Source organism: Hyperoodon ampullatus (assembly GCF_949752795.1).
Source record: "Hyperoodon ampullatus genome assembly, chromosome: 16".
NCBI classification, from domain to species: Eukaryota; Metazoa; Chordata; class Mammalia; order Artiodactyla; family Ziphiidae; genus Hyperoodon; species Hyperoodon ampullatus.
The window spans coordinates 18333886-18357120 of NC_136929.1; the positions used below are offsets into that span (position 1 = coordinate 18333886).

The window sequence follows — 23235 nt, forward strand, 5'->3', positions numbered from 1 at the left end:
TTCTCACAAATCTTGAAGGCTGACCTGGATGACATAAAGTTCCCTAGAGGTTTTACTTTGTTACAATATGTAGATGATTTGCTTCTTTGCCCTCCTTCTCAAGCGTCCTCACAAGAAGACAACATCCACTTGTAAAGCTTGTATACTTAAAGGGACATAAGGTCACCAAAGAAAAATTGCAGTTTGCCCAAACCCAGGTTCAATATTTAGGGCATCGGATATCAGAACAAGGACTACACCTAAATGCAGATACATTTCTAGGTGTAAGTTTCCCAAAACCCAAACTAAGCGCCAGTAAATGAAGGCTCAGGATAGTTGGCTATTACTGAAATTGATTCCAAATTTCTCTCTTATGACCAAACTTCTGTATGTTTTACTGAACAATAACAATCCCGACCCAATTTTATGGGAAGGGCCAGATGACAAAGCCTTCAAGGCCTTAAAGGACAGTTTGTTGAACACACCTATCCTCGGGCATCCCACTTATCAGATTCCCTTTTTCCTGTTATATACGAAAAGAAAGGGGATGCACTTTGGTACTCATCCAAAAACACAGGGATCACCATTGACCCACAGGGTATCATAGCCAGCAATTGGACTCTGTGACACAGGGATATCCCCTTGCCTTACATCCATTAGAGACTGCCCTGTTAGTTAAGGCCACCAAGAAAATCACTGTGGGATCCCCTTTAATCATCTGTGTACCTCATGCAGTAGAAGCTCTCCTGAATTCTCATCACACTCAACGTTTCCAAACTGGCCTCCTCATCTCTTATGAAATCCCTTTGTTAACTGCCCCTCACATAACTCTTTTACACATAACTCAACCCTACCACTCTTCTCCCCTCTGTCATCAACAAAGTCCCTTGCAACTGCTTAGTGCTGCTGGACCACCTCCTGACTCCTTGTGATGATCTGCAGGATATTTCTTTGGGTAACGCTGACTTCTCATGGTTCACTGATGATTCTTACTTAAAAAGTAACAATGATAGGGCTTCCCTGGTGGCACGGTGGTTGAGAGTCCGCCTGCTGATGCAGGGGACACGGGTTCATGCCCTGGTCCGGGAAGATCTCACATGCCATGGAGCGGCTAGGCCCGTGAGCCATGGCTGCTGAGCCTGCGCGTCCGGAGCCTGTGCTCCGCAACGGTAGGGGCCGCGGCGGTGAGAGGCCCGCGTGCCGCAAAAAAAAAAAAAAAATGTTAATATTTACACTGATAGTAGATAAGCTTTCAAAGTACCTCATGATTCTGGAATGTTGTGGAAGCAACATGGCTTCCCTACTTCCAGCAGAAATAAAATTTAAAATGGCCCCTATGTTCAGAAATTATTAGATGCCATACTTTTACCTGACTCTTGGGAAGCTATGGGAAATCGCCTTGCTGATATTCCCTCAAGGAATGATGCCCTCAAAGGGACCAACAGTAGCCAAACCCCTGTCATGATCCAACAGGATATTTCCCCAGTGGGAGGAAAAAGAATAGACTCTTTTTCTTTCCTAGCAAAGAATCAGCCATGAGAAGCAATAAGTTCTTTGTTTACCACAGCCCTCCCAACTTCCCTTTCTCCTCTGTAAAAGTGTTCACCTTTCCTTGCCATGTGGACTTGCATGTGGCTTGCTGTGGTTGCAGACCCTGAATTGCAATTCACTGCTGATTCCAAATAAATCCAGCTTTTCTGGAGAAATCTGGCTGTCTATTCATTCCAGGTTAACCTACTGTTTCATGGATGCTGACAGAAACCAAGAGACTCTCAGCACATCAAGCAAGAGCATGAGCATCATATTGGTTACTCTACCCCACAGGGGCTCTATATGAATACCAGCATATGTTATGGATTGTATTACAGGGGAGAAACACTGATCTTTTAGGGGATTCACCAATAGCAAGCCAAAACATCTGGTCTTTGTCCTGAGAAAAACTATCCCTCAAGGTTGCTTATTGCAAACACAACACAGAGGTGGTCCAAGTAAAGGGCACTCAGGGCCTTGCACTTTTATCATACTCAGTAAAAACATACCAGACACAGGACCCAAGGTGGATTACCTCTCCCAAGAGGGAGGTGAGATGGGAGAAAGTGGAGATAAGTAGACAAGTCTGGAAAAGAAGGCAGGAATTATATCACTGAAAAATTTAAATGCAATATGCGGGAGTTTGGGCTTTTGCCACAGCACTGGGGAACCATGAAAGATGTTTTAAGATGTGTGCCAAATACCTCTGGATTTGTATGTATGACTTGAACATGTTTTCTAGGACCTCCTTCCCCTTCCCTCCCAGCTCATCTTTGTGGTAAGTGAAAAAAACAAACAAAAACAAAAAAAACCTTCCATACTCTATAATGTGATCCTGTCCCTGAAATTTTTAACCGGTAAAGCAAAAGAGTTGGGCCAGTTTCTCTCCTTTGGGAGAAGCTATATGGCAGCCATATTTTCTGCTATATGAACATGGCTGCTCTGCAGCAGGAAAAAAAAAATAAAGCCTATAGCCACAAAGAATAAGAGATCTGTAAACATTCTAGTCCCAATTTGCATTTCCTTACCTCATCTGAATCCTTGCCCTTCCTTTGTCTTCACTATCCCTTGAGATGCCTTAATGTACTTCCAATGCATTCCTTTTTTAATTTAAGACAGCTTTGGTTGGGCTTCTGTCACGTGAATCTGAACATATGAATTGATGTAGAAGGAAATGTTCTCAGGTTTATCACTTAGAAAGATCACCTTTAAGTAGTATGCAAAATGACTTACAATGAAGACAAAGCTGGACCAATAAACCAATAGACTATCACAACAGTCCAAAAGAGAAATGTTGTTTTTATTTGCCTTTAAAGACATGGCCATAACTAGGTATCCTGATTCAGAGATAACTTCAGAAATAATTCCTGGCTCTGAAGTTAGTTTACAGCGCCTCAGTACTTCCAGATTAAATAACCTGTGAGGAACAACTTTATTTATGATAGCTCAGGATCAAAACCAACCTTTCCAAATGGGGAGAAAAAGAGCATATAAAGCTGAAGAAGAAGTCAGATCATGACGGGTCTGATAAGCTACATCAAAGAAGTCAAGACCATTAGGGTAAAGAGCAATGGGATTGCCTGTTTTCATTGCTGCCATCGGACTGAAGCCCAGGAGCCTTGAACTCATTATTACACAGAGATGCTCAGATCATGGAACTGCAATAGCTTCATCTCAATGTTCCCATAAATGTGAATCACATACATTCATTAATTTCACTAATCAGAGGGTAAATTAAAAATCTGTATCATTGAAAAAACATCATCTTTTTCAAGAATTCAAAGGACAGAGAAATTTATAAAGTATATTTCTACATCTTCACTTCTTTTTCTCTTCCTAACTCTACTTTCCAATGTTATTTACTATTAATGGTATTTTCTGCATGTTGTTTTAGGGTATGTTTGCACATAAATTGATACGCAAGTAGGTTCCTTCTTTTTTTTAAGTCGAGCCATAATTTGCTTTTTCCTTTCAATAGGGCCATGAGTCACTTTGGTTACATAGCTTTACCTCTCTGGGTTTAATGTCCACATGATTATCTATAATTTATCATTTAATAAACATGAATAGGCATCTACATTAGCTGTGGATTCTAAGTGCAATAAACCTGCTTATGTATGTATATATATTCGTTTAAATTTGTCCAATTACTTTGTTAGAACACTTTCCTATAAATTGGAACTGGTAGGCAAAGGGTATACAAAATTTAAATTTTGAGTGATATATGCAAAATTCTCCCTGAATGTAGAGACAGTCTTCACGAGTCTTCTTTCTCAGTATTTGTAGATGAGAGCGCTCTATTTGCTACAATCACAGGAACATTAGCTATCAGTATTTTTAATCTTTGATAATGTGATATTCCTAAGAAATTGGTTTTCCTCTCTTACTCTTGAGTCAATCATCTTCACATATCCTTATTAGTCATTTAATCATTTGAATTTCCTCTTTATGTTCTTCTTTCATTTCCCTTGGAATATTAGTGTCTTCGTCACCAATTTATAAGAGCTCATGCATGATTAAGGATGTTAACCTTGGGACTTCCGGGTAAGATGGCGGAAGAGTAAGACGCGGAGATCACCTTCCTCCTCACGGATACACCAGAAATACAGCTACACGTGGAACAACTCCTACAGAACACCTACTGAACGCTGGCAGAAGACCCCAGACCTCCCAAAAGGCAAGAAACTCCCCACATACCTGGGTAGGGCAAAGCGGAGAGATTCCCGCACAGAGGATCGGTGCCGAGCGGCACTCACCAGCCCGAGAGGCTTGTCTGCTCGCCCGCCGGGGCGGGCGGCGCTGGAAGCTGAGGCTCGGGCTTCGGTCAGAGCGCAGGGAGAGGACTGGGGCTGGCGGCGAGAACTCAGCCTGAAGGGGGCTAATGTGCCACAGCTAGCCGGGAGGGAGTCCGGGAAAACTCTGGAGCTGCCGAAGAGGCAAGAGACTCGTTCTTCCCTCTTGGTTTCCTGCTGCGCGAGGAGAGGGGATTAAGAGCGCTGCTTAAAGGGGCTCCACAGACGGGCGCGAGTCGCGACTGAAAGCGCGGAGCCCAGTGACGGGCGTGGGACGCTGGGGCTGCTGCTGCCGCCGCCAAGAAGCCCGTGTGCGAGCGCAGGTCACTGTCCACACCGCCCTTCCGGGAGCCTGAGCAGCCCGCCACTGCCGGGGTCCCGGGATCCAGGGGCGGCTTCCCTGGGAGAACGCACGGCGCGCCTCGGGCTGGTGCAACGTCACGCCGACCTCTGCCGCTGCAGGCTCGCCCCTCACTCCGTGCCCCTCCCTCCCGCCCGGCCTGAGTGAGCCAGAGTTCCCGAAGAGGCTGCTCCTTTAACCCTTTCCTGTCTGAGTGAAGAACAGACGCCCTCCGGCGACCTACACGCAGAGGCGGGGCCAAATCCAAAGCTGAGACCCGGGAGCTGTGAGAACAAAGAAGAGAAAGGGAAACCTCTCCCAGCAGCCTCAGAAGCAGCGGATTAAAGCTCCACAATCAACTTGATGTACCCTGCATCTGTGGAATACATGAATAGACAACAAATCATCCCAAATTGAGGAGCCAGGAGTCAGTACTGTGCCTCTGAGGTGGGAGAGCCAACTTCAGGACACTGGTCCACAAGAGACCTCCCAGCTCCACATAATATCAAACGGCGAAAATCTTCCAGAGATCTCCATCTCAACACCAGCACCCAGCTTCACTCAACGACCAGCAAGCTACAGTGCTGGACACCCTATGCCAAACAACTAGCAAGACAGGAACACAACGCCACCCATTAGCAGAGAGGTGGCCTAAAATCATAAAAAGTCTGCAGACACCCCAAAACACACCACCAGACGTGGACCTGCCCACCAGAAAGACAAGATCCAGCCTCATCCACCAGAACACAGGCACTAGTCCCCTCGACCAGGAAACCTACACAACCCACTAAACCAACCTTAGCCACTGGGGACAGACACCAAAAACAACAGGAACTACGAACCTGCAGCCGGCAAAAAGGAGACCCCAAACACAGTAACATAAGCAAAATGAGAAGACAGAAAAACACACAGCAGGAGAAGGAGCAAGATAAAAACCCACCAGACCTAACAAATGAAGAGGTAATAGGCAGTCTATCTGAAAAAGAATTCAGAATAATGATAGTAAAGATGATCCAAAATCTTGGAAATAGAATAGACAAAATGCAAGAAACAGTTAACAAGGACCTAGTAGAACTAAAGATGAATCAAGCATCGATTAAAAACACAATAAATGAAATGAAAAATACTCTAGATGGGATCAATAGCAGAATAACTGAGGCAGAAGAACGGATAAGTGAGGTGGAAGATAAAATAGTGGAAATAACTAATGCAGAGCAAAATAAAGAGAAAAGAATGAAAAGAACAGAGGACAATATCAGAGACCTCTGGGACAACATTAAACGCACCAACATTCGAATTATAGGGGTTCCAGAAGAAGAAGAGAAAAAGAAAGGGACTGAGAAAATATTTGAAGAGATTATAGTTGAAAACTTCCCTAATATGGGAAAGGAAATAGTTAATCAAGTCCAGGAGGCACAGAGAGTCCCATACAGAATAAATCCAAGAAGAAATACGCCAAGACACATATTAATCAAACTGTCAAAAATTAAACACAAAGAAATCATATTAAAAGCAGCAAGGCAAAAACAACAAATAACACACAAGGGAATCCCCATCAGGATAACAGCTGATCTCTCAGCAGAAACTCTACAAGCCAGAAGGGAGTGGCAGGACATAATTAAAGTGATGAAGGAGAGAAACCTGCAACCAAGATTACTCTACCCAGCAAGGATCTCATTCAGATTTGATGGAGAAATTAAAACGTTTACAGACAAGCAAAAGCTGAGAGAGTTCAGCACCACCAAACCAGCTTTACAACAAATGCTAAAGGAACTTCTCTAGGCAAGAAACACAACAGAAGGAAAAGACCTACAATAACGAACCCAAAACAATTAAGAAAATGGGAATAGGAACATACATATCGATAATTACCTTAAATGTAAATGGACTAAACGCTCCCACCAAAAGACACAGATTGGCTGAATGGATACAAAAACAAGACCCATATATATGCTGTCTACAAGAGACCCACTTCAGACCTAGAGACACATACAGACTGAAAGTAAGGGGATGGAAAAAGATATTCCATGCAAATGGAAACCAAAAGAAAGCTGGAGTAGCAATTCTCATATCAGACAAAATAGACTTTAAAATAAAGACTACTAGAAGAGACAAAGAAGGACACTACATAATGATCAAGGGATCGATCCAAGAAGAAGATATAACAATTGTAAATATTTATGCACCCAACATAGGAGCACCTCAATACATAAGGCAAACACTAACAGCCATAAAAGGAGAAATCGACAGTAACACAATCATAGTAGGGGACTTTAACACCCCACTTTCACCAATGGACAGATCATCCAAAATGAAAATAAATAAGGAAACACAAGCTTTAAATGATACATTAAACAAGATGGACTTAATTGATATTTATAGGACATTCCATCCAAAAACAACAGAATACACATTTTTCTCAAGTGCTCATGGAACATTCTCCAGGATAGATCATATCTTGGGTCACAAATCAAGCCTTGGTAAATTTAAGAAAATTGAAATTGTATCAAGTATCTTTTCCGACCACAATGCTATGAGACTAGATATCAATTACAGGAAAAGAGCTATAAAAAATACAAACACATGGAGGCTAAACAATACATTACTTAATAACGAAGTGATCACTGAAGAAATCAAAGAGGAAATAAAAAAATACCTAGAAACAAATGACAATGGAGACACGACGACCCAAAACCTATGGGATGCAGCAAAAGCAGTTCTAAGAGGGAAGTTTATAGCAATACAATCCCACCTTAAGAAACAGGAAATATCTCGACTAAACAACCTAACCTTGCACCTAAAGCAATTAGAGAAAGAAGAACAAAAACATCCCAAAGTTAGCAGAAGGAAAGAAATCATAAAAATCAGATCAGAAATAAATGAAAAAGAAATGAAGGAAACAATAGCAAAGATCAATAAAACTAAAAGCTGGTTCTTTGAGAAGATAAACAAAATTGATAAACCATTAGCCAGACTCATCAAGAAAAAAAGGGAGAAGACTCAAATCAATAGAATTAGAAATGAAAAAGGAGAAGTAACAACTGACACTGCAGAAATACAAAAGATCGTGAGAGATTACTATAAGCAACTCTATGCCAATAAAATGGACAACCTGGAAGAAATGGACAAATTCTTAGAAATGCACAACCTGCCAAGACTGAATCAGGAAGAAATAGAAAATATGAACAGACCAATCACAAGCACTGAAATTGAAACTGTGATAAAAAATCTTCCAACAAACAAAAGCCCAGGACCAGATGGCTTCACAGGCGAATTCTATCAAGCATTTAGAGAAGAGCTAACGCCTATCCTTCTCAAACTCTTCCAAAATATAGCAGAGGGAGGAACACTCCCAAACTCATTCTACGAGGCCACCATCACCTTGATACCAAAACCAGACAAGGATGTCACAAAGAAAGAAAACTACAGGCCAATATCACTGATGAACATAGATGCAAAAATCCTCAACAAAATACTAGCAAACAGAATCCAACAGCACATTAAAAGGATCATACACCATGATCAAGTGGGGTTTATCCCAGGAATGCAAGGATTCTTCAATATACGCAAATCAATCAACGTGATACACCATATTAACAAATTGAAGGAGAAAAACCATATGATCATCTCAATAGATGCAGAGAAAGCTTTCGACAAAATTCAACACCCATTCATGATAAAAACCCTGCAGAAAGTAGGCATAGAGGGAACTTTCCTCAACATAATAAAGGCCATATATGACAAACCCACAGCCAGCATCGTCCTCAATGGTGAAAAACTGAAACCATTTCCACTAAGATCAGGAACAAGACAAGGTTGCCCACTCTCACCACTCTTATTCAACATAGTTTTGGAAGTTTTAGCCACAGCAATCAGAGAAGAAAAGCAAATAAAAGGAATCCAAATTGGAAAAGAAGAAGTAAAGCTGTCACTGTTTGCAGATGACATGATACTATACATAGAGAATCCTAAAGATGCTACCAGAAAACTACTAGAGCTAATCAATGAATTTGGTAAAGTTGCAGGATACAAAATTAATGCACAGAAATCTCTGGCATTCCTATATACTAATGATGAAAAATCTGAAAGTGAAATCAAGGAAACACTCCCATTTACCATTGCAACAAAAAGAATAAAATATCTAGGAATAAACCTACCTAAGGAGACAAAAGACCTGTATGCAGAAAATTATAAGACACTGATGAAAGAAATTAAAGATGATACAAATAGATGGAGAGATGTACCATGTTCTTGGATTGGAAGAATCAACATTGTGAAAATGACTCTACTACCCAAAGCAATCTACAGATTCAAGGCAATCCCTATCAAAATACCACTGGCATTTTTCACAGAACTAGAACAAAAAATTTCACAATTTGTATGGAAACACAAAAGACCCCGAATAGCCAAAGCAATCTTGAGAACGAAAAATGGAGCTGGAGGAATCAGGCTCCCTGACTTCAGACTATACTACAAAGCTGCAGTAATCAAGACAGTATGGTACTGGCACAGAAACAGAAAGATAGATCAATGGAACAGGATAGAAAGCCCAGAGATAAACCCACGGACATATGGTCACCTTATCTTTGATAAAGGAGGCAGGAATGTACAGTGGAGAAAGGACAGTCTCTTCAATAAGTGGTGTTGGGAAAACTGGACAGGGACATGTAAAAGTATGAGATTCGATCACTCCCTAACACCATACACAAAAATAAGCTCAAAATGGATTAAAGACCTAAATGTAAGGCCAGACACTATCAAACTCTTAGAGGACAACATAGGCAGAACACTCTATGACATAAATCACAGCAAGATCCTTTTTGACCCACCTCCTAGAGAAATGGAAATAAAGACAAAAATAAACACATGGGACCTAATGAAACTTAAAAGCTTTTGCACAGCAAAGGAAACCATAAACAAGACCAAAAGACAACCCTCAGAATGGGAGAAAATATTTGCAAATGAAGCAACTGACAAAGGATTAATCTCCAAAATTTATAAGCAGCTCATGCAGCTCAATAACAAAAAAACAAACAACCCAATCCAAAAATGGGCAGAAGACCTAAATAGACATTTCTCCACAGAAGATATACAGACTGCCAACAAACACATGAAAGGATGCTCAACATCTTTACTAATTAGAGAAATGCAAATCAAAACTACAATGAGATATCATCTCACACCAGTCAGAATGGCCATCATCAAAAAATCTAGAAACAATAAATGCTGGAGAGGGTGTGGAAAAAAGGGAACACTCTTGCACTGCTGGTGGGAATGTGAATTGGTACAGCCACTATGGAGAACGGTATGGAGGTTCCTTAAAAAACTACAAATAGAACTACCATATGACCCTGCAATCCCACTACTGGGCATATACCCTGAGAAAACCATAATTCAAAAAGAGACATGTACCAAAATGTTCATAGCAGCCCTATTTACAATAGCCCGGAGATGGAAACAACCTAAGTGTCCATCATTGGATGAATGGGTAAAGAAGATGTGGCACATACATACAATGGAATATTACTCAGCCATAAAAAGAAATGAAATTGAACTATTTGTAATGAGGTGGATGGACCTAGAGTCTGTCATACAGAGTGAAGTAAATCAGAAAGAGAAAGACAAATACTGTATGCTGACACATATATATGGAATTTAAGAAAAAAAAAGGTCATGAAGAACATAGGGGTAAGACAGGAATAAAGACACAGACCTACTAGAGAATGGACTTGAGGATATGGGGAGGGGGAAGGGTAAGCTGTGACAAAGTGAAAGAGCGGCATGGACATATATACACTACCAAACGTAAGGTAGATAGCTAGTGGGAAGCAGCCGCATAGCACAGGGAGATCAGCTCGGTGCTTTGTGACCGCCTGGAGGGGTGGGATAGGGAGGGTGGGAGGGAGACGCAAAAGGGAGGGGATATGGGAACATATGTATACATATAACTGATTAAATTTGTGATAAAGCAAAAAAAAAAAAATATATATATATATATATATGATACCCCCAAAAAAAAAAAAAAAAAAAAAAAAAAAAAAAAAAAGGATGTTAACCTTTTGGTTGTTGTGTATTACAGATGAAATGACATAGAGTTTTTCCCCCATTTATTTCACTGTGATGTTTATTTTTTGATTATACAGAAATTACGTATTCAAATAGAATCACTTTTTTGTTCTTTTTGCTGTTTTTTGTTTGTTCGTTTGTTTTTTAGAGAAAGGCAATGGGAAATCATTGAAGGATTTAACATGAGAAATAAAGATAAGGTTTACTTTCATTGGGAATTAATTGGGAAATGAACTGGCAAGGACCAAGAACAGATGTAGGCTGACTGAGTAATCCAGCCATGAGAAGGCACTAGGTTAAAGCATGGTGGTGGCAATGGTGGTGGGTAGAGAAATTACGGGGACGTTTGTAAAATAGATTCCGCGACATTTGGTTGTTGATTGAATTAGTGGAGTCAGTGGGGATTAAACTGCTGTTTTATTCTGGGGTGTTATCTATTTAGTCAAATTTCCAACTGAAACCTAAAGAGTTAGCCAGCACCAGTGTTCTTCATAAAAGGGGTGAGGGAAAACGGAAGGAAAGAAACAACTAATTAACAGAAGCATGATCACGAGGTACCTGAATATGAATAGAGAGATCATCATTGATTAGAACTTCTAAAAGCATTTATAATTCAACTCTAGAACAGATTTGTGTTTCCATATATTTTAATTACAAATCAAATGATCTCTGAAAGCCATGCGTTTAAATATCTAAAGTATGTAAAGTTTTGCCATACAGGAAGGATCTTGAAAGGAAATAAATTGGTATCTCAAATAGAATTATTCAATAAAAATTTTTATAAAGGGCAGGGTATAGGAAAACGATAAAGGACACTGCAATACTCCCTGGCTAATAACTGCGGAGAAGGGGCTGTTACTACCTCAGAGGAGACAAGAGGAGAAAGTAGCTACCAGAATCCAGAGAGAGAAGTGAGGTCGCTTGAGAGGAGCTGTGTGCTTAGGTAAAGGGACTTAGGCAGGCTGCCGGGACCCCCCACAAGGTGAGACCTGGAATGCACCACACTCCACTTGCCCAGTCTTCTTCTCCAGCCACTGCTTCCCAAGGGCTGCCAGAGGCAAGAATGCCTTTGATGTAGTCCAGGGACAGAGCAGGATGGAGAGTCCATCTAAAGGGGCAAGCAGAGACTCACCGGCATGCTCCACCTTCGTGCCTTTTTTATGGAAAAAAAGTTCTCATCCGCAATGCAGAAGACACACAAAAAGACCCAGCAGCACTATGACGTGCAAGAACGTGATAAAACGCAGTAGAAAATTAACCACTACTCCCCCTAATGACGTCACTCACAAGCTGCAGAGCCTCTCCCTGCTTCCATTTGATCAGCATTGATCAGTTTCCAGGCAAAGCACCTCCCTCTTGATCTTAATAGAATTTATTTAAATGACATTATTTCACAAAAGACCAGTCTTTAGATCTTAAACTACATAATATGAATAAACAAATCTGATTTTACCTTAGAATTAAACTATAAACAATTAAGTAACTTATTAATTCAAATAAAGAGTGAAAGGATGGACTATGTTTCTGTGAGGAGAGGATCAATACCTTGAGAGTGAGTGATGGGAGAAAATTATCCAAAAGCTTACAAGTTTATTAGCAGGAAGAAAAAGGATCTCTGCTTTGCCTGCTCTTTGATCTCATATAAAGAATTTTTTAAATGTATCTCAGAACTACATTTCTAGTATTGATAGAATTAACTGATTATATTATTGTTTACAAAGCTTTTACACCATACCATGTGGTCCTCATAAGCCACTGAAAGGGAAAAGGAACAGCCTATATACTATCCCTGTGAAGAAAGAAAAACGTTTTCTGAGAGGATGAGTTATCTGCTGACGGTCACATAGCTAATAAGTGATGTAGTCAAGACCAACCTATTTCAGAACGAAATTCATTGGTATTCACTAAAATATGTGACCATAATATGGGACAAATTGTAAGTTAAAATGTCTCATTTCCCATTTATTTATCCCATGACAACTTTTCAATGCTCTGTCATACTTAGCATTTTTCCTGTTTTCTATGTAAGATATGTCCAAAGATAAATTAAATATTAACTATTTAACAACTTCAAGCTTATCTGTGACCCTAAACTTAGGAAGGTAAAAAACAACATTTAGTTTTGTTTTGCAACTAAAGCTCTTAACTATTCAAATCCAGACCCACATATCTTCCCCTGATAAATAAAGAGGACTCTGAAGAATTCATGGATTCCTCAGCTTTTTGACTCTTTCAATGTTATTCCTATTTCCTTTACCTTTTAAGTTAATCAAAAAATCTTTTTTAAAAAAATGACTTTTCCCCCCCAGAGTAAAATGTATTCCAAGCCTGGTGAAGAACAGACTATTAATCTCTTCACTTTATTGACCTACTTCAGTTTCAGCTCATTAAACACAGGCATTTTCAATGATCAAAAGAAAATGAACCAAACGTAACTTGGCATAACCTTACCAAATAAGAGAGTTGTTCAAAAAGCAAATAAATCTGAACAGGTAATTTAATACTGACAATCTTCCATTTAAAGAGTATATATGCTATGAACAAGGACATGCAGAAATAATTTCTACGTTCATTTGATCAGTGAAGTCACACTCTTGATATGCTTTTTATCCAACTCTCTTCTCAGTTCTTAGCCTCTCCCAAAATGAATACTATACTGAAGGAATTATGAACTAACGTCCCGTGAAACTATAAGACAAGGAAAAACAAAAGACTATGAGCTCTAAAAAGAGAGCTGCCGAAGATTATTTCATTATATTGCCATACAGAATTATAAAAACTAAAGTAAATCTAATTATCGGAGCACAGGAGAGGAAAACCAGTAATTCAAACCCATTATCCTAAAAAGAATAATAAGCAATTTAAATTAGGAAACAAGAAATGTTCACTAGCTTTTAAAAATGACTGTATTTGAAAGATATTTAAGTTACTAGCTGAACCATACCAGAATATGCATGTCTCATTAGCACTGACTTAAGTAATCCTTTACTTAGGTAAAATTTCCTAAAACCAATCCTAAGATATCCTAAAAAAATAACCAATCACAATTCACACAGGAAAAGAAAGTTTTTTCTAAGATATCACTGAAAAGAAGTCTTAAAGGCTAGGTGAGTAGTTCTAAAATTGGAATTGTTGTAAATACTTTAGAGACAAATTATACCTGCTACCATATATCATGTTTTGTGATTTAACAGCAGTTATTTTCTTGCTTCCTCTGAAAGATTGTGGCCTCTCTACTTGGTCACATGGAATCTAGACCCCAAGTCAGTGTCCTTTAACAAACAATCTTCCCAGCTCAGGAACAATTCCATAGATAAGTGATTTGTACTTTTTCCCAACATGGAATTAATCAGGGTAGGAGATGGAAAAACCAAATCATCTTCCAGTTCCTTACTATTAATTTTCTCATGGAAAGAAACAATTTTGCAAAACATATATTCAAATAAAACACAAACCGACCAGCCCACAGCCAATTGTAAATTATAGTTGGTCACATTTATTTTTCTCCATTCTTCCAATAATAGATCAATTAATGTTCTAAGGGAGATCAGTCACACTGTCTACATGGTGACAACAACTGCAAATGAATCCTTAAATGTTAAATAATCTTCCTTCCCTTGCAAGACATTTGAGGAAACTTTCTTTCAGACATTGGTTTGGCAATTAATTTACTCCATTTCAAAAATGTTAGCTAAGATAGATAAAAATTTCTTTAAATTTAAACTTAAAAGCATTAGGTCACTTTATAAAATTTGTGGCAGTTACATAAGAAGATATTAACTCCACAAAAACAATTTATTCAACAACACAACTAAGCCCAGATCAGAATATATTTTTTAAAACTTCACCATCTACATTTCTCATTCTATTAATATCAGGCATAAAAAACATAATTAAACACAATAAATTGAGCCTGTTGGGTAACTATGAATATAAGATTAATTCTAAAAATCAAAATTGATTTATTAAGTTTGGCCTCATCACAGAACAAAAAGATAAATCAATCACAGTTCCTGCTCTCAAGTAGCCTATAGTCTAGCAGAAGGAAAGAAACACATTTAAAATCAGTATTGCTACTTTTGAGTCCCAACCTTATATTAGAAATAACTAAATACTGATCTGTATATGGTGAGTGAGGATTTCAGGGCTGGTCAAGGAAAAGACAGAACCTGGGGCTTCCCTGGTGGCACAGTGGTTGAGAGTCCGATGCAGGGGACACGGGTTCGTGCCCCGGTCCGGGAAGATCCCACATGCCGCGGAGCGGCTGGGCCCGTGAGCCACAACTACTGAGCCTGTGCGTCCGGAGCCTGTGCTCCGCAACGGGAGAGGCCACAATAGAGAGAGGCCCGCGTACCTCAAAAAAAAAAAAAAAAAAAAGACAGGACCTCATGATGGCAGTAGTATGCAATGAGCTTTATTTGGGTGCCACTTTGACAGGCTGCACGAGAGGGGATGTCCCTCACAGCAGGAGACCTGCCGAGACACTGGTGCAGGACCACCACCCAGAAGAGGAAGAGAACAAGGGAAATCCCAGGAGAGAGGGGTATTGCAGAGGGGGCTCCCGTGTCTAGGTGATATTGCTTAGCAGCCAGATGGGGAGTCTCTGAGTCAAAGAGCTCCAAAGGGCAGCAGTAACTTGGGGTCTTTGAGTGCACCAGAGTCCATTTTATCTATATGGCTAGCAGATAAGTTCAGCTTTGTGGGGTTTGCAAAGCAGGCAGGCTCTAAACGACTAAAAATATGTTTACTTGAGCTATATTTAAAGCAATTGGAACTGTAAAGATTTGAGTTTGGCACCGGTGGACTTTGGGCTAATGGTCCCAACCAGCTGTGAAGAAGTAAAAGACATAGGGGCCAATTTTTAACTCATTTTTATAACACCATAAAACATAAAAAAAAAATCACTGTATCAATAGAATCTTGGGTGTTCGATACCTGTGGACTGACTTCTAAAGTTTAACTTAAGGATCAGAGAGGTTCAAAAGGTGAAATAAGAGGTTCCTTGAAGCTTTACTAAAGTATTCAACAAACATTTCACCTCCTATTTTGTGTCAGCCGCTGTTCTGGGCACCAGATATTCTACAGTGAACAAGGTTCACAGCTGGACTGGCTACAGAATTTGCAGGGTCTAATGCAAAAAGGAAGCACAGGACCTTTTTTCAAACTTCAAGATGGTAACAGCAGGACATTAAGCCAAGCATAGGGCCCTTCTGAGTGTGGGACCCTGTGTGACTGTGTACGTTTCATATCCATGAAACCAGTCTCGGCAGACATGTTCTCTATCCTCAACATGCACACAATCTAGTGGTGAAAAATCAACAGTAAAAAGAAAAGAAATATGGCACCATGAAAAGTGCCATGAAAGAAACAGCGGGGAACAGAGTTCAGTGAACCTTGGGAAAGGCTTCTCTGAGGAGCTGACATTTAGCTGAGACCTGAGGCTTGCAAGCCAGCCAGCTATATAATGTGTGTATGTGAAGGACCCATAGGTTGGACATTTATGCTAGTGGTTCTCAGTCGGGACGATTTTGCCTCTCCTGGGTCATTTGGCAATGTCTAGAGACATCTGTTATCAGAAGTGGGGGGGAAGGCATTGCTACTGGCATCCAGGGCCCTAAAGGTCAGGGAAGCTTCTAAACACCTTACAGTACACAGGACAGCACTCGCCTGCCCCTGCCAACAACAAAGAATTATCCAGCCCCACAGGTCAGTGGTGCTGACACTGAAAAACCCTGAAGCGGAATGAATGTAGATAAGGTGAAGCAAAGCTTCGCAAAGCTGTGAGTGGGGTGAGAGTTTGGCACATTTGCCTTTCATGTCCTTAGCCATGTGACTTTATGGTAGCAAATATTAGAAACCTATATTTCCAACAACAGTAGAGAATTCAATTAATGGTACAGTGATTCAGTAGAATCTTAGTCACTAAAAAAAAATACATATTTAGAAGGATGTTTATGATTGGGAAAGGCATGTTACAAAGAAAGAAAAAGTGATTCTACATTCTTTCAAAAAATATTTATGTGCTGAGCAGAGGATTGATGAGGGTGTTGAAAAGATAATTCAAAGGGTTATTGGTAGTTATTTCTGGATGATATTGCTTTCTTTGTACTTTTCAGTATTTTAAATTTTCAAGACAAATGTAGACTCTCATAAAATCATGAAAGTACAAAATCTCATTTTCTTTCTGAAGAAGTGTATTATACATTCAACTTACATGGCAGCCATATGTGAACCTGATAAGGCTAATCAAAAACTGTGATATTTGTTGTGATTCACAGAAGAATGACTAATCATTTTAGGATGATTTTAGCAGTACCACTGGTAAAATTTGAAATTTCTAAAGCTGAAAAGTAGAAGAATTGAGGGCACAATTGGTGGTGTCTTGTCTTCTAAAGGTCAGGCTTTTGTAAAAGAAAGGTAGATATGGAAAATGGCTACTCTCTATTAAAATGAATCGTTCATGTTAGTTAACGGAGTAGACAGGGTACCACGTTCACAATCTATTTCAACAAAGTATATGAATGAAGTCTCTCATGACTCCATTTTAACAAAATGAATTTGTGGTTTCTTGAACAGTTATATCAAGAGGCCATTGATTTATAAGTCATGTCTGTTTACAAGTAGTATCTGGTTGTTGAAATGTTACTCTTGGTCTTATACCAATTAATGATAAAAGAAATGTTATAGACCAGGAAGGTGTTCTTATCAGACAAGCCAAATTCCATATTCTAGAAAGTCCCAGCAAGCTGGAAACATGGTTGGGGAAAGTATATAATAATTATAAAATGCTATTCTTAAGTTTCTTAAATTGCACCCCTCCTTAAAGTCGATTATACAAATACAGGATGTTGGACACTTGGCAAAAAGGAACTTAAATTTGGGGATGGAGAGAGTACGGGGACACACACAACATTTACATTTGTTAGTAAACTGACTATGAGGGAGTACGATGTGATTTGTACAATTCAGGCCCTGATGGAGAGTCATACTCTATGGCCCAAAAGTAGAAAATCATACTCGCTTCCCCATTATGAAGCTTCACTAAAAGCCTGGATAAAAATGAAACACATCATTTTCTTAGACATCGAAGCACACGGCAGATTTTCCAGAGGAGAAAGTGACAAGTTTCCCTGACACTGGAACTAAGGCTTGATGTTTACAACTCAACGGAGACAACATGCTCAGAATAAGAAAACAATGATGAGGCAAAGCCACTTGAGACCTGTGATGCAGCAGGATAGCCACGAGGACTCTCTACAACCACAAAAGTAACTAAACATCCCCGTCTTTTGATCAGCAAGAGTGACTACTGCTTCTTCACTAAAGAAAACTCCCCCCATCTTAATCTTCCTGACACCTAAGTAAGTTATGAAGATGCTCAATTCCTGAATTGCCCTGCTTCCTTAAACCCTTGGAATCACCCAGCACAAAGCCAAATCCTATAAAAAGCCCCTTTCAACGGCCTCTAACCAAGGCACCCGCAGTTCCTGAGCTGTGCGATCTCCCTTGCTGCAGAAAGTCAGACCTAGTTTGTTTGACTATCATCCTGTTTCTGGTGGTTCCTGGCTGGTGGACTTCAACCCCAGACAAGCCTGTTATTACTAATCTGCCCAACATCAGCCTGTGGGTCCCTCTTATGGTTTTGGATCACCATAACCATGCTGCCCAAGCAGCAAAAAGGGTTAGTTCATGCGAAACAAGAGTCCCAAATTGAGATTACTGTCAGTAGTGACTATGGCCACCAGCCATCTAATGATGTGACTCCCTAAGCCATCTCCTACACACTCCTTCACCTCCCTGAATATAGACAGCAGGATGGTGGTGGAACCAGTGGCTATGGGTGCTGCAGGTAGCAGTGGTGCAGTGCAGCTTGGCTTCTTTCTTAGAGTTCCCCTTAGTCCACAAAAAAACAGAATATTCACCATAACCTAAGAAATACCATTTCAGATAGGTTTCTTTCTTATAGTTTCCATTAGTTTACAAAAAGAAACAAAACATTCACCATAATCTAAACCATTTCAGATTTTCCATTAGCTCATGAAAAGAAACAAAATGTTCACCATGACCTAATAAGTATCATTTTAGATAGAAACCTATTTCCCAATTTTAAAAACAATCATCTGTGACTTTTAAAAAACTAGTTATTATAAAACACATTCTGATTTATAGAGATCCAAAACTAAAATTTCACCCTTAAAGGTCAAGTTCAGTTACAATCAAGACACTAAAATAAAAAACTGTAATAACAGCAATGCATTTTTTGAGCACTTACTATGTATCTAGATTTGTGCTATTTTACATACATGTATTATTGCATTTCATCTACGCAACATGCCTTTGAGAACTAACATCCCCATTTTACAGATGAGAAAATGGAGGTTCAAAGAGGACAACTGATTAACCTCGGTCACAGAGCTACAGGTACCAGGACCAGGTTTTGAACCCAAATGTCTATAATTCCAAACTCCAAGGTCACCAAGTAGATTGTTTCTCTTGGGTATCAGTATAAAACAACACTGCCCTTGAAGCCAATATAAGACTGGATTATAATGAAAGCAGTTTAAAAAAAAAAAAAAAGAACTATAGCGCACTACTTAAAGTGTCCTGTAGTATTAGAATTTAACTTTGCCACATCAAGTTTATTTTTATTATACCATTTTCAGCCAAAGCTACCAGGAAAAAGTTATCTTTCACACGCTACTCTCTGTATCAAGCAACATCCACACTTTAAAAACTAGTTGGTATATAAAATCTGAAGGTAGCCTTGGATTTTTATAAGCTTCTCCTTTCTGAATTAACTTCTTTAAAAAAAAAAAAAAGGAAATAATGCATGTGTGAACAATGCCTGTGTGAAGAGAACTTCAATGGGAAAGCATTATCCCTTCTCCCCAATAAAAAAAAATAAAAATAAAAGGACCTTTTAAAAGACATTTTCACTAACAGTTCTTTTCTGGATGAAATAAACAAGAGCAAAGGGCACCTTGACTACTACCTAGGAAATAAAATCAGAACACAGGGAAATCTGTCATTCTAATCACATTTACACCTTCTCTCCTTTTTTACATTTCTCATCCAAACATCCTTAGGAGCTCAATAGGCTTAAAAGAACTGGAGCAGCGTAGAGAACAAAGGTGAGAGGAATCTGAGAAACAGCTTAAATGGCTGTTCTCACCATTTTAGTAATTTCGAATTGGGTAACATAGTTTTCGGAAGATGTAAAAGTCACAAATATAGAATGAAACTGTAAAAAGTTATTCTACCTGCTTATATTTTAAAAGTGGCATTTTGGCCAGGCATCTCAGGAATTAACTGCTTGTGGACAAGAAATGCAAGAAAGCACTAAAAAAATTAACTTTCAAGGAAAACAAATACCAAATTTAAATGTATTAGCTTTAGTCAATGAAAGCCTATGTGCTAAATACATACACCTGCTAAAAAGAATATTAATATTTGTATTCTTATGTGAGAATGACTACTTAGATATTAACTATGTTCTCTCTTGAGACTGAGGATAATTTTAGAAAATAAGATTCAACTACTATACTCAATCAAGCTAAATATTATAGATCACATATAAATACAAAAATAAAGAAAAGCATTTATGAACCATGTGGTATGTGTGGTTTACTCCAATGGGGAATGAAAGTTTTTTTAGTGGAAAGAAAAGAGACGTCTATGTTAAAAAAAAACAGTTTAATATTCATTTAATTATTCAAATAAAAAATGATCAACAATAGAGGAATGATAAAAATTCAGAATTATATCAAATTCAGATGTGAGTGCTTGTCCAAAGAAACAGTTTAATATTCAGTTAATTATTCAAATAAAAAATGACCAACAATAGAGAAACAATAAAAATTCAGAATTATATCAAACTCAGATGTAAGTGCCTGTTATTGGGTGATTCTGATTCACAATAATACTTTCACGTGACTTTTTCTTAATGCAAATATCAAAAGAATTCAGCACTTCTTTTCACCAGCACCACTGACGTCCCTAAGAGTGCAGCCCCGCACGGCCCCTTGAGGAGGTGCTGCTAGGAGTCCCCCATAGCCCTTAAGCCACAGATAAAGAAAGGTACCAGCAATGGGGAAACAATCCAGAATGCCTTAGAAAAGAAGGCGCCTGCCATCCTGGCTCTTTTTTGTGTGTCATGTATATCAAACACAAATAAGTACAACCATTTCCTTCTCTGTAGGACAGAGTTTCAGTTTCAGTAAAATGTTATGCCAGTGACTGATACGCTGCAAAGTTCCTCTTCAAAAGAGATGAAACACACACAAGGTTCTAGAAATGTAATACCTTCTAGTCACTGTATTACATTTAGCAGGTACCAGATATACTGAGACATGAGATGGGTGGTGAAATCAAGGCCTTACTGTCAACATTTACTGAAACGTATCAGCCAAAATTATGGGATCTGGGGGGCAAAATCTATGGTTCAGGTGAGGATTTCACAGCTCAATGCCCTCACCAAGTCCCCTGCCCCAACACACACACTCATTTTAGTTGCATTAGCTACTGACAAGTGAGGGTTTGGGGTTTTTTTTTAATGAAATGAATGCACCGAAATAAGAACAGGTTTACAAGGGGGTGGCATCGTTTGAGAACAGAACTGCCCTCAGCTGAGAATATCCAACTATGTTGTTTCAAGTAGTATAGAAAAAGTGCCTAGTACCGAATAGGTATTCAAATAAATATGTGTGTTTGTTTATAAGACTAGTCTTGTAAACTAAAATGGTTTCGGTGGGCTCAGATGGCCAGATTTTCCTTGTGGGATGACTCCAGAACTGAGTTGACAACCAGCAAAGAAATCAAGCGGAAGAGCTACAGCTCCATAGTGCTAAGAGCAAGCCCCCTCACCATACAAACTCAGAGGATGGATTTTAGACCCAAGCATCCTCCACAAGTTCTTCGTCCAACCAATAAGCTCACAGCATTTGTCAATGTGTTGGCCTCGTAATTAGGTGCATTGCTCCAGTAAGATCGATCTTAGCTCCAGACACCTGCTGTCCCCTTTGACAACTAAGACCTATTCTTCCAGACCGAATGTAAACTGGAAATCCCGCCCGCAGAAGGAAATTTGCGCGGAGGGGCCACGGAGCACAGGGTAAAGGTGCAGGCACACGCGCTTACGAGAAGCAGAATCGACGCTGGCCACACTTACTGTATTCTTTCCCTTTCAATCTCTGGAAGATCTCATCCATGTCAAGTGGCTCCCCCATGCATTCTGTTTGATCGCCTGTTGCCGGCACATCTTTCAGGCGTTGCATCTACCCAGTGGTTCCGAGAGACACGCTGGGTAGTTTAGGTCCCTGCAAGGAGGGCTTGATGCCCGGGCGCGGAGGGGCAGCTAAGGGTCACACCAGGGAGGGCGAGTCTTAATGACAGAGGAGACCGGCCGCCCTAGTCAGTGCCCCATTCTCCAGCAAAGGAGGATAAGGCAGCTTTGTGTTTTTACTATCAAACTTACAGCGACCAACCCAACTCCGTCCACCGTACGAGAAAGCAGCCAACCGAAGCCCCCCGGCGGGGAACTGGGGAAGTTCCCACGCGGAACAGAAACGCGGTCAGGCCGCGCTGTCGCCCGCTGGCAGGTTTACCGGCCCCTTCCAGCGCATCCGCCGAGACTAAGGGAGCCTGGCGGGAAGCAAACGGCTCAGCCGCAGGCGGAGTCAGGGAGTCCCCGGAGCTGCGCTCGGGATGTTCACGCCGCGCTTCCCCAGAGGCCTCCCCAGGATTCACCTTGCGCGGCCCAAGGGCCTCAAAGGTCATCTTCCCACGAAGAGCCATTCTGACAACCTGGGGAGCGCAGGGCCGGCGCTCCGGACGCCTCAGCCCGCGCCCAGACGCACAGCTCCGCGCCTTACCTGCCCGCGGCGAATCCTGCAGCCCCTTGACAGGTCCCACCAGGCGCCACTGGAAAAGTTTCCGAACTTCTTCGCAGCTCTGCAAGCCCTCGCTTCGGGTAGACCCAACGAGAGCCAGAAGGAGGAGACAGCGACAGCCCACGCGCCAGGTCTGTGCGTCCATCATCGGTGTCCTGGTCACTCCTTCCCCCGCCGTGGACCCCACTCTCCCCGCGCGCCTTGCGCTGCAGGCGCTGGAAAAGGCTCGGCGGTCGAGGTTCCCAAGAGGTACGTTCTATCGGTGAGTTAGGACGCCGGCTTCACCTGCGGGCACTTGGCTTTCTCCGGAGGTGCCCCAAGACTGAGACACCGGAGTTCTCGGGCAGAGCGCCGCCAGGTCTCCCTCTCCAGCGGGGCGAGATGGCGCCGCGCGAGCGAGGAAACGTCTGGAGTCGCACGGAGCCCGCGAGTATCTGGCTCGGGCCACCGCCGCGGTCGCCGGGGGCTCGGCTGGAAGCGGCCGACCTGGGACGCGCCGCCAGTCGGGCTCCGCGGACAGGCCCCGCCCCCGCCCCGTGGTCAGGCCCCGCCCCCCGCGTGCCGCCCGGGGCCTCACAGGTGGAGCCTGTCAAAGGTGGTACACGCTGGAGAGACAGCAGAGCGGCGCTGCGTGGAGCCA

At 40.9% G+C, this 23235-nt stretch overlaps 1 protein-coding gene across 1 annotated transcript in view; it reads right to left on the reverse strand.

The window, feature by feature from the left end:
- Positions 1 to 22743, reverse strand: part of GPC5 (glypican 5) — a gene marked incomplete at both ends in the record, with an annotated part of 1327667 nt that extends 1304924 nt beyond the window's left edge. The window contains one exon of the mRNA XM_079721818.1: positions 22578 to 22743. Coding sequence (XP_079577944.1) covers positions 22578 to 22743 — 166 coding nt within the window. The remainder of the gene's footprint in view (positions 1 to 22577) is intronic.
- Between the last annotated feature and the right edge of the window lie 492 nt (positions 22744 to 23235).